The sequence below is a fragment of the Poecile atricapillus genome, chromosome 7 (genome assembly GCF_030490865.1).
Source record: "Poecile atricapillus isolate bPoeAtr1 chromosome 7, bPoeAtr1.hap1, whole genome shotgun sequence".
Taxonomy (NCBI): domain Eukaryota; kingdom Metazoa; phylum Chordata; class Aves; order Passeriformes; family Paridae; genus Poecile; species Poecile atricapillus.
Genome location: NC_081255.1, coordinates 17,264,773 through 17,277,086, shown reverse-complemented (window position 1 = coordinate 17,277,086; position 12,314 = coordinate 17,264,773). Strand labels below are relative to the sequence as shown.

Below are 12,314 nucleotides of genomic sequence, written 5' to 3'. Positions count from 1 at the left end.
AAGAACTGGACTGGAAAAGATGGAAGGGATGGATGGTTCTTCCCACAAAAATTCAGAGATAGGAGAAAAATTAGAATTAGGTCATTCCAAGCAGTGGCTGAGTTTGCACTAATAAATGAAGTTTTCCTTCTGTCTTGAAGCAGGAGTGGTGTGGTCTAACTAATATAGTTTCCTGGTAATTTTCTGCTTTAAATAAAAAATAAATCAGTACTCAGAGTAAAACCATAAGTTTATTTTGCCTAATAGCTGAAATAGGAACCGAGTGGAAGTAAGTCTCTGGGCAGATGCAGAGCTCCCAAGGCTTTGCATACTGCTGGTTATGGTTAACCAGCCTCTGGGAGACACAGGAAGTCTGTGGGGAGCTGGGCACAAGCTGAAGTGTCAGGACACCTATTCTTTTTTCTCAAAGTATTTCCTGAGCTGTGAAGTAATGATTACCCACTCACCACATGGAAGTGTTATGAACATAAATATTTTTTAAAATTAGAGCACTTAGAGTGCTGGTGATGGGGGAAATACAGGTGTAAAGGAAGGAGGGAGCTAAATTCTTTTGGTTTTGAAGCCAAAAGAGATAATACTGTTTATGCAAACCTTCTTTTTTTTTTGTGGAGTAAGAATCTAATTTTAATATGCCAAAGAGACTGCTGGCTAGCAAAGAAAAGAATTAATGGCACCTCACACTGAGACAGAGATATTTGGAAGTAATTTGTTTGGTCCTGCTGAGTTTTGTGGCAGTGGAAAGCTAAGCTGCTTCTGTCTTTAGAAAGTGTGCCCACAGGGAGTGCCAGACAGCTTTTCTGCCACTCCAAATTACTGATTCCGATTGTTTTTCTGCCAAGATAATATCCTTAGGTACACTTAGAAACTCAAGTAGATTCTGTTGAAAAGTGAACAGAATTAACAAAATACACAACTGCTGTAATAATTAGAATTATGTGGATTCAGTCCAAAAGCAGAATTGGGCAGTTTTCTTTTAAAGCCTGCATTAGTGAGTCAATGATGGGGGAAACAGCTAAATTTAAAAGTAAATTTTCTAAGCTAAAAATAAGTTGTCGTCATCTGTCAGGAGAAGCTAGTGGTTTACAAGAATACTAGAACAATGCAATCTATCATGAAACCTTTGTTGCATGTAAAATTACTTGAATATGTCTTTAATATGTTCTTGAGTCTCTTTAGTTGCATTCCCTCTTCCAACTGATGATTTTAAGGATGTGACTAGAAGAATAAAAATCTTTTGGGTAATATTTGTTTAATTATTTCTAGGCTTAGGGCCATTTACATTCCCCGATAATGGAAACAGTGTCAAAATTCTAAGTGATTAATTTTAGCATTTCCAGCAATATCCCACAGAGATGTGGTAGACTCTTCCCCTTGTCTTACAGCTTGGTCATTTCACATCCTCAACTGCTAAACTGGAGGAGAGCATGGCTCAGGATTTATATGGGACTCTCCTAAAGCAAGAGTGTGCTTCAGCAGGAAAAGGGGGTAACAGTGCCTGATGTCAGATTTCTCACTAAGCTGAAGTGGTAAGTATTACGCTGCTAAGACTTCTGCTTTATTTTTAATGAATTAAAATTTGTTTCAGTCACAGGGTCTTAATATACTGTTCATGAATTCCAAATTTTGCAATAATTTGTCTAAATGCTTTTTGTCTCAACTTCAAATCAATTACCTGTGTAGCTTATTGTGGTCTATGATCTTTACTGATTGACTTCTAGTTAAGTAAAGGTGAAATGCACATCTCTGTGTATGTACCTGCCATATATGTACCTGCCATATATGTGCTTCTGTTTTTGGAAGAAGTATGAGTTAAAAGCAAACTAAAAATCAGAAAGCAGTCTTGAAAACAGTTGTGCCCATATTTAAATTCAAACACTAATAAAACAACTGAAATATGTTGGGAAGAAATAGGCTTTGCATTTGACTTTTTAGAATCTCCTTCATCCTTTGAGGCAGATTTTGTGTTAATTCTCTACAAAATGAGAATCACAATGCCTGCAGAAACACTAGGTTGGGTCCCAGAAACAGTATGTTACCGTGGGCAATTTCTAATCAGCCTGACTTCCCAAGTGTAATTGTTGACTTCCAAAGTGAATAATTAGCCAGACAGCAGCAGTTCTATGATGGTGTCCTGTTCTGGTGCTAGCTTGTTCAAAGCCTGCTCGGTAGTATCTTTTGATTGCTCCTCTTTATTGTGCACACGTGCTCTTAAAAGGCAGCTGTAGCCCAGAGCTGCTGTGCTGTCACCTGTCCTGTTTTACACGGTATTTCAGAGCAGCCTCTCAATCAGTTCTGGAGGTTGTGAAGTTACTCAGAATCCAGAACACCCTCCAGCCTGTGATGCTTGCTTTACCTTAGGGTTTGAAAAGGTGTTTTTCAGGGAGAGCTGCCTGGAAAGAAGGAATCCTGTTTGTCCTGGGAAAACCTTTCATTGCCAGATTTAGGCTTTTTAAGCATTACTGAGTAGCTAAATATTGTATTAATGCTGCAGTTTCCTTCTCCTAAAATGTCTACAAATCACCAGAAAGCATTTTATTTTGTTACATTGCTCTAAATAAAAACAAGTTCTGACATGTTGAGAATGTTGGCATTGCACATTTTGCAGAAATAGGAGTAATTGATTAATTTTAATTTAAGAATTAAGTAACAAAAGGTTAATGTATCAATCAACCAACCACAAATATCAATATAAATAAATAAATACCTATATAATGCATTGAAGCCCCCTTGATGTATATTTAATGCAATGAAAGGCCAGTGTTTAAATTTGAGTGCCAATTAAGTGCCTGACTTCCAAATCTTCTGACTCCATAGATTTAGAACTTAGGATCAATTTTCCAGTTGATTAATTTTCAGTACTTTACTGGGGCTTCTAAAGGTGAAAATTTTTGCTCTAAAGTTGTTTCTCTAGGGTTCATTTTTAGATATCTAAACTGAAAGAATGCAAATCTGAATTTACCTGCAGTAATCAGGAAGTGAAAAATCCTGGCAACAAATTTGAAATTCACATCGGGACTCTTACCTCTAGCGTCTATTAAAGGTTCAGTGTACATCTTTTCTCAAAGTGACCGTTTTTAAAAAAAAATAAAGTGCCATACCAGGCACCCAGGACCAAAGCTGCCCAAATTGTTGTATGCATTTATAAACCTTGGTTGGGACACAGTGCAGTAGGGATTACTGGGTGATTAAAAAGTGTTGAAATGCCTCTTTCTAAAATTATTACATGTGCAGCAAGTTACAGGTATTAATTTACAAGAGATACATTGGAAACATATAAAATGAACAAATTATTTTAATTTTTACTTCATTGTTTTTTGCACACGTGTTATTTCATTGTATCATCTGATTATATTTTTTGAAGAATTCTATAAAGATATGTGACAAGCTGGTAGCTAAGAAAAAGACAGATTGATCTTTCCAGCACTTAATGGACATTGTTTTTTCCCAATCCTGAAAGCCATGTAAGTTACGTGAATTCAAACATATAAGTAAACTATAAAAATTATTAATAAATATTTCTGCTTCATTACCTGAATCCTCAGTGTATGTTCTGCTTGCTGAATATTTTCAGTAATTAATACAATCTACCAAGTGAGTTAATGTGCCAGACTTTAACTGAACTGTGCCCACATATGGAATTTCATCTTCAGAATCTAAAATGTGGAGGGTTCATGACCATTACCTTGCTAAGAGCATACACAAAGGTCACCACAGCATGTGGCACATTTACTCATTTTGTGGATCCCCATGGACCCAAATCCATTTCTGGTGTAATCTGACTTTACCTTTAACATTTTGCTCCAGGAGTTATATTCACCTGTGAGGTCCACTGCTTATTTTGATATTCTGATTTTATTGTAGTACAATAATTTCATATCAATCTGAAAAAATTTGCATGCTCCTTTCATATGGAAAATAGAACTTAACCTAAATTGTCATGCAAAAGAACATTACCTGAAAGGCAACTTGGGAGTCAAAAAATGATTGGATTTAAGTAATTTTTGTTTCACGGTATAGAGACTTAGTAGTATTTATTATTTTATTATTATATTGAATTTTTATCCCAGCCTATAAAAATTATTTCTAAGCAAAAAAATGAGAGGAAAATTTAAAAATTCATGCCCTCAGAGGGGAATTTAATTCAGATGGCTTTCAAAACATTTGCTATTAGTAGCTTTGTAACACTTAGGTGGAAAAATAATGTTTTACAAGAATTTAACACCTTTTCTAGTTGCTGAGGAAACTCCCTGTTACAGTCAGTGATATGGTTCACCCAAGTACTCTGAGACATGGGGTTTTTTTCCCTCAGCTGCCTCACTCACCTTTCCTAACATCTCAATTTGTGATTTCCATACAGAGCTGTGATGTAAACAGTATAAAAATCGTTGTTTACGTCTCTGTGTCGGCGCGGTGCTCGCTGAGGAGGGGGCGAGCCGGGACCCCGCCGCTGCCGGCCGTGACTCAGCGCGCTGGGGCGGCGGGGAGGCCTCGCAGCCGGCCGGACACGGAGCCCCGGGGCCTCGCCGTCGCCGCGTTAATGAGTAACAAGGCGGCGGCCGCGGGGCCGCTCCGGGCGCGACACCTTCGCCCCGCGGCGGCTCGGAGCTCCGGGGCAGCCGCTCCCGTCCCGGCCCCGCCGCTCCAGCCGGACCCGCCCCTCTCCCAGTCTCCTCCGCGGCTCCCCCTCCCGAGCCAGGCGGAGCTGGGGCTGGGAGCGACGTCGTTCCTCGCCGCCGCCGCCTCTCCCCAGTGACCGAGGGCACCGGCGCTGCCTGGGGGGGTCCCGTTCTCCGGCCGCCGCCCGACGCCTCATCCCCGCCTCTGCCGGAGCCGGCACTGCCCGCGGAGCAGCCATGAGCTGGGGCACGGAGCTGTGGGTGAGTCCCGGCTCGCCTCTCATTGTGTCTGAGATTCGCCGCCTTCCCTTGTCTGCTCGGGCGGCTGCCCCGGGGAGGCGCGGAGCGGCCGGAGCCGAGGCGCTGTGCTTTGTTCGGCACTGGGGCGGCGGGCAGGGGAGGGGGCTCGGGCGGGGCGGGGTCCGGCGCTGGGCCGGGGGCGGCGGGTGCCGGGCCGGGGTCGCCGGGCCGGGGGCGGCGGCGGGGCGGGAGCGCCGCGTCCGGGGTGCGGTGCGCGCGCGCCGCCTGCGCGGCCATGGCGCTCCCCGGGCCGGCCCCTCGCCCTCCGCCCGCCCGGCGCGGTCACGGCGGGACGGGCGCTTTGTGTGCGGCCGGAGGAGCGCCCCGCTCGGGGCCCGCCGGCGGGGCCCTCACCGTGCTCCCGGCACGGCCCGGGGCGGGGTCCCGGCGCGGCTCGGGCAGCGGCCCGCACCGGGCAGCCTCGGGGCGGCGGCAGAGCTGCTGCTCCCCCGAAAACCCCCGGGCTGCTCGGATGAGCAAAACGTTTTCAGCTGCCGGCCCTAATTAGAAGCAGCTACTATATAGCTTTGTCTCTAAAACTACCGCAGAAGATTGGCTAACACTGGATTGTATTTGTTTTAAATAGGAAGAATTGGCAGCAGCGAGACAGGCAGTGTCTGTCTCGCGTTAGGTCTTTTCTTAAAGCTGCCCTCTTCCCTCCAAAGGCCCTCTGGCTGTGCCGAGGAGGGCAGAGAAGGGGCTTCTCCCGGGGGAGCGCCGGAGCCGAGCGCAGCGGTGTCTGCTCGCACTGCTGGGGTGCTGCATCTCCTCTGTCAGGCTTCCTGCTGCTGCCGCTCTGGCTGGAGCTAACACTGATCATGGGAATGCTTAGACATAAAAAAGAATAGCGCCAAGGAGGGTTTAACGTCCCCGCTTTAAATGCCGCCTGCCCTCCATTTATTTGCTTTTAAAGACTGTGAAGCAGAGACTTTTGTGCTACGAAAAAAAAGAAAAATTACCGAAAGCCAAACGTGACAGTTTGAAGCCTGGCCCAGAAACTCTTAGTCTGGACCCAGCATAATAGGTTGTTTGGTAGTGCGGGGCTGTTAGTCTTTGGAGGAGCGAAGATCTCGCAGCGAGACGAGCCCGAGGAGCCGGGGCAGCCGTGGCGCTGCGGGCGGAGTGGCTGGGTGGGGCGGGGGCTGGGAGCGCCGGCGGAGCTCCTCCAGCCACCTGAATTAAATTGTGTCTGATTATGCAAAATGAAGATGTAATAGCATCACGTGTCCTACGTGGAGAAGCCTGATTTAAAGGTATTTAGGGGTTGCTTTAGTGTTTTGCATGCATAGTAGCTTGTACTTTACTAGGATTTGTAGGCACGATGAGAATTCGGACAAAATATATTTTTTAAAGACTCATGGTACTGCTGTAGCAGGCCTGAAATCTAAAGCTGTCGTAACACTGGCAGTAAGGAGTAAGTAAAAGCTGTGATTTATATTGGCTACACTAGTGTGTGTATAGCTCATGCCTGTATGTACTTCAGGTGAGAGGTGTCACTTGAGGAGAGTGGGGCTTGGTGTTTGGGTGAGCACTGACTGTAAGCACTCAGATATGTATTGCTTTAGAAAACAGTTCTAGCTTACTCATATCTGCTTATTTTTGTAGCCTCTTAATAGTATAGGGTTTTTTTGTCCAACTTTTAAACAATAGTTGGAGGTTTTATGCTCTGTCTTGTGTTCAGTTTTGTATGAAAGGGCTTGTTTTTGTAGTGTGTTTAAGAAACATATTCAAAAACATGGAATTTGACCTCAGACTTCCTTTTAGTGATAGGTATTTAACTCACAGTGTTGTAAAACTAGCTGAAATTTATTTTCACTTACTGTATTTCTTTTTTCCTAAGTCACTAATTCTTATGCATTAGCTGGCAGAAATAATGCCAGAATTTTAAGCTAAAAGTTTTATTGCAATAGTTTTATTTTAGCAAAATTTAATGTATTTTTTGCTTGATATCTGGGGATGACCTGCATCTCTACACTGAGGTAACTTCATGCATAAAATGATCTGTTTGTTACTATATAACTACACTTTAACAATGCAAGTTTTTACATTACAGGGTACATTTTCATTTTTTTTAAATTGAATCTAATCTGCTTTAAAAAAGTATACTATGTTTATAAGTCAAACTGCTTTTTTAGTTGGAAGAATATTCAGTGCTTCGCTTACTGTAAAAAGTATTAAACTTTAATTGTTTTAACAACTTGTGCTGGGCAAGTAAAGATTACTTTTTGAAGATCTCGCACGAAATCAAGAATTATCTTAAATCTAGGTTAAAAACACAGGGAAAAACAGTATTGTGTGTCTTCAAAGCCAGGGCTCTGAACAAGATAAAAATAAACTCTTAGACACGTTTGTGTTCTGGTGTGATGCGTTTCATCATTCCCTGTTGTTAGCATTAGTGGAGCTCCAGGAGGCAGCCTGAGCTGATCTGTGTTTGCTGATGGCAGCAGGGGCACGAGAAATCAGAGAACTCTTCTGCTCAGGTTTTCTGGACACCTCATTAGGCCTAAAGCTCTCCTTCATCAGAGCTTTCACCTCATAAAGTGGAATTTTGCAGGTTTAAGACAGATATCTAGATCATAGTTTTTCAAAACATTTGCACTAATGTATGTCAGCTTTGCTAATTCATTGAAGCAAATCTGATGATTCTGTACCAGGCTTTTTTAATATCTCCTCAACTCTGCCTTAAGTTATGCTGTTTTTTTGGTATTTTATGCTGATTTACAGTTCTTAGGTATTTTTTTAATTGTTCTGGAGTTTTATACTGTATGCTATTTTGGATAAAATAAAAAGCTGAACATGGAGGGATATAGAGACAAATAAGGAGAAAAAGAAGAAAAAATAGGGGATAAGGAAAGCAGCTCATGTCTGGTATTTATGTGGTAATTATTAAATATAGCAATTTTGTTATTGAAATGATGCATATTCTAATTAAATGGTTACAACAGGGACAGGACAAAGGAAAGATTTTCTTTGATTGGCCAGTATTTCCTAATTCTTTAAATTTGGTAGTGGTTTCTTTGTTTTTCAAGCAAGATTTTTTTTTAATAAGTACACCACTATTCTCTGAAGTGAATGTGCATTGTACAAAAGTGTGCATTGTGAGTGTGCATTGTGTCTGTCTTGATTAGACTGAAGCACTTGGTGCTTTTCAGTGTGTCTCAGCTGAAAAGCATGCTCTGTGTTTCTTTTGATAGCATGACATGAAATAATGTAAACGAATAATACCAAAATAAATGTCAAATCATATAAGCCATCCTGAGATTAGAACTGTTTCATTCCACAACATTTTCTGTGCTGTGGGAAATATGGTCCCCTTTTCTGCTTTCTTATTACAATAGAAAATTTTGATTATGCTTTGAAAGTAGTATTCAACAAATAATTTTATTCTCATTGCTCTGTGTGTTTGTGGTCGTTCTGCAGCACATTTCTTATGGTATGACCACACAGGACCCAAAATACTTTGGTAAACTGCTGTGCCTAATATTCTCTTAAGGGTTAGAATAGAGTAGTGAGAACTGGCAAGTCTTGTCTAATTCAGTTGAAATTAGAATTTGAGAATTTGGCTGTTGGGTGCCAAATTTTCCTATCTCTAATATCTAATTTCTTTGTAGGTAACATTTGTAAAGCAATAATTGTCTGAAGAAAGGCGGCACATAAATGCAAAGTAGCATTGCTGCACTTCATTAGTAATAGAAAATTGCTGCTGTTTATTTAGATTCAGGTATTTTCCAGAATTAACTTTTTGGAGTTTGTGGTGCTCTTTTCAAATACTGCACTTCATGAACAGTAGGAGGGTTTGTACATTGAATTTGTAGTTAGACTTGCATTTTTGCTTTATAAAGTGCCCTGACTTCTATCAAACTGTGCTGCAATATTCAAAGCAAGAATAGATAGATGGGACAAAAATTGGGGTGGGTTTTAGTAACTTTAAATATTTAGAAATAAAAATGATAGATTATGATATGTTTAAGAATCTTCTCAGTATGAGCATCTGTTCAGTGTATATGTTTCTGTACATCTGGAGTTCTTTTTCTGGTGGGCGTTAAGTGTACAAATAGCACAAACATAGAATATTTAAAAATATGTCTGGTTATTGTCATCTTGGGTTATTGTGCTGTTAAATCGAATATGTAGTGCATTTGCTTTGATGCTAAAGGCTTACTAACCTTTGGAGACTGGAGTGTAGCTGATAATGAAGTTCTTGGTGTAATGAGTGGAGACAGTGTGATTTGCACTCTGAAGTGGCTTCTTTGGAAATTAATTAAAGACTTTGTGCTGTCTCTTTAAAAAAAAAATAACCAGGAAGGATGTTTTTTGACTTTGGATTCACGTTCTTTTGTTCCAACCCCTGTGAACCCCTTAATAGCAGTTGGCAGAAAAAGAGTTTGAATACCATGTCAGAGCATTTTCAGTCTGTAGAACCAGTCTAGCCATCTGTTTCTCACCTCTTGATAAATATTTAAAACAGAAATTTTGCTGAGGGCTTTTTGTGCAGAGATTTCTTGATTAAAAAGAAATGGCTATAGAAGATTTAATGATACTATTGTTGTGAGCTCCTTGGGGCCAGAAGCACACCATCTTATATAATTAAGAAACCACTGGCACTGGAGAGTAGTATTTTAGAAATTAGTTATGTTGGACCAAAGAAAGATCAAAGTATATTTGGTGATGTGCTCTTTCTAATCTTTCCTTAAATAAAATTCATTCTGTGCCTAAACCCGAGTTCTACTTTTAAAAATATTAAATAACTTGGTTGCATCAATAATCTTCCAAAAGCTGTTAAATCTTTTCTTATGTTGTTAAAATGTAGCTGTTAAAATTTTCAGTCTCGCTTTTAGACATTGTTTCCTTCTTGCTTTAAAATCTTAGACTTTTTTTGTAGAAGATAAATCATGTGGTGATGTTGTCTAATCTTAACAGTTGTCAAGTGTAATTATATAGGGAAAACATCCACAGAATGTAAATAAGGAGTTAACTTCAAAAAGTAGCTATTATGTAGCATACTTCTGTCATAGTAATTTATTGTATTTTTGTTCACTAGGTTAGAAAATTTAATTTTTAGCTGAATAAAAGATTTTTTTACAAGCAAAAAAAGAGATTTTTCTCTCAAAACTGAGAAACTTTCTTGATTGTTAATGTGAATGTGGTTATGTAGTTACTAGCATTGTTAATACAGATAAAAAAACCACTGTAAATAATTCTAAATATCAAGCCATATCCCATATGGAAGTTCTTATGTGCTTTTGAATCTTAATAGTTTGTAAACTTAGTCTCCAGTGTGCTAACATATACTCTGTTAAAGACAGCACTGTTTAACAGGGGGATGTTTGAGAGATGGAATGTGGATTTATTTATTTATTTTTGTCCCCAGATTTCTCCATCATCTTAAACCAAAGATTGCAAACAGTATTCTGTATAGGTTCTCTCTTCAATCAGTACTCTCGCTGCTGTGGTCTGCAAATGTGTGCAAGGAACGTGTGTTGTGGCTAAAGTATAAGATTACAGAGTTTTCCAGCTGCATGGTATGGTTGCACATTTCCCCTGTCTTGGGTGACACGCTGGATAAAATGCCTTGTGGCTGTGGGGTTCCAGTCTTGCACGAGCACTATTGTGCAGCTTACCTCATCCTTGTGAAGGCCTCTGAGATTTCCAGATAGAAAGTTATGTAAGGATCAAATACCTGCTCATTGAAAGTGGAGGTACTTTAGGCTTTGGTGTGAAAACAATTGTACTGAGTTGTAGTTGGAAATGTTTGTCCGTATTTTTCCAGCAATTGTCTGGTTCATAAACATCTGACCTTTTTACTGGTTTTTCCAGGAAGGGGTGTGTCATTGTCATGAGACTTTATCAGTTCAGGTTTGATGTTGAACATGATTTAATTTAAGAATGCATACGTGTGTCTTTGACTATCTATTTAGAAAGTGTTTTTTTTTTTTTGAGTTTTGAAAACTTTTATCATCTGATATCTATTAAAAAGGCATCTGTTTTTATTTATGGCCCCACTTGTTTACGTACTTGGAAGTGCATATGCTTTTCAATGAAGTTCCTACAAACATACATGGGACTTTACTCATCTGGAAATTCTGAACACTGGAAAAGTATTGCTGCCTTATAAAAAATGTATGCAGTATCCATGTTCATAGTACGAAATCTAAGAGTTGTCTGTATCAAGATTCTAAATGCTACAGCTGTCATTTGATTTCCTGATTGAAAATAATAAAAAGGTCATTGGATATTGCAGGATATTTCATCTCAACCAAGCTGAGGATTTCTTTAAAGTGTGTATCTGTCAAAATAATGATCCTCTGGAATGACAAATCCCTCAGAATTTGGGATGGAGGAAAGCACAGCAAGAAAAGAGTGTTAGCAATGTGTTGCCGCTGAAGATGGACAGATCACACGGACACAGGTCGAGGTGTGGTGAAAAGAAGAAGAGTTTATTTTTCCTCCCAGGATTTATAGGCTTCTGACCACGGCCAGGGATTGGATGGTCAGGATAACACTTTCTCACTGCACTGGCCATGAGAGATGCCCATCACAAGACGTGTAACAGAAAGTTTTCTAAAGACTTTCCCAGGACAGTAACTGTAAACATAGATATGTGTACATTCTATGTTAGCAAGCTCAGAAGCTGAGTTTTCAGGGCGACAGCAATGTGCTCATGAGCTGGGGGTTGCCCAAGTAGGTATGATTTGTGCTTTCAGATGTTTGCAGGTAAGTACTGGAAGACAGAAGGTTTGTTGTTATTGCTTATGTAGAATAGTCACTGATGCTGTAGACCTACTGAAATAAGTCTAATATCTAGAAATTAACTAGTGTTGTATTTAAATTATTTCTTATACTGGATTGATCTGGGTGAGACCCTCATTTGTTCATATAGTATCTTTAAATAACTCAGTCCTTAAATTTGCAGAGCACTTTGTAGTGTTCTTTGTAAAGCCAGTAATTGAGTAAGAGAGTGTTTTATTTTTTTGTGGAGGGGAAGTTATTTCACACAATGCAGATTAAGTTCTCATTGTTCATGCAACACATGTGCATACTTTTTAAAGGACTTAAATTCTTTTTGGTAGAGAAAAGAATTCCCTGAAGTCCAGATATGTTCAGCTTTTTCCTTGTAGTGGTGAACAAACTGTTCAGTGAAAGCTGAAATTCCAGTCAGATTGTTTCATTTTGCCCCTTGTGAGTTTACGTACCCCAGTCCCAGTGCTCTCTTGGCAGAAGGTTTAGAGGTTTGTCTTCAGATGTATGTCAGTGCTTCAGCTGGATGGGAAAAGAAGGGGAAAAAAAGTATTATACTAATAAAAGCCTTCTGGTTTTCATTAAAATGCAGACCCTCTACACTGACTTTGTTTATGGAATTATCTGCAATAAATTTCTGTGTTGCTGGGGTTTTTTTCA

General features: G+C 40.2%; 1 protein-coding gene across 4 annotated transcripts in view; it reads left to right on the top strand.

Moving 5' to 3' along the window:
• Positions 1-4,545: 4,545 nt before the first annotated feature.
• FNBP1L (formin binding protein 1 like) overlaps positions 4,546-12,314 on the top strand; it is a 58,136-nt gene continuing 50,367 nt past the window's right edge. The window contains exon 1 of one of the 4 annotated variants that reach the window (XM_058842892.1): positions 4,546-4,877. In XM_058842892.1, the coding sequence (XP_058698875.1) occupies positions 4,854-4,877 (24 nt within the window). In that variant the 5' untranslated portion in view covers positions 4,546-4,853. Of the gene's footprint in view, positions 4,878-6,059; positions 6,170-12,314 lie in introns of those variants that run through there. The other 3 variants (XM_058842889.1, XM_058842890.1, XM_058842891.1) reach the window with 3 other exon arrangements.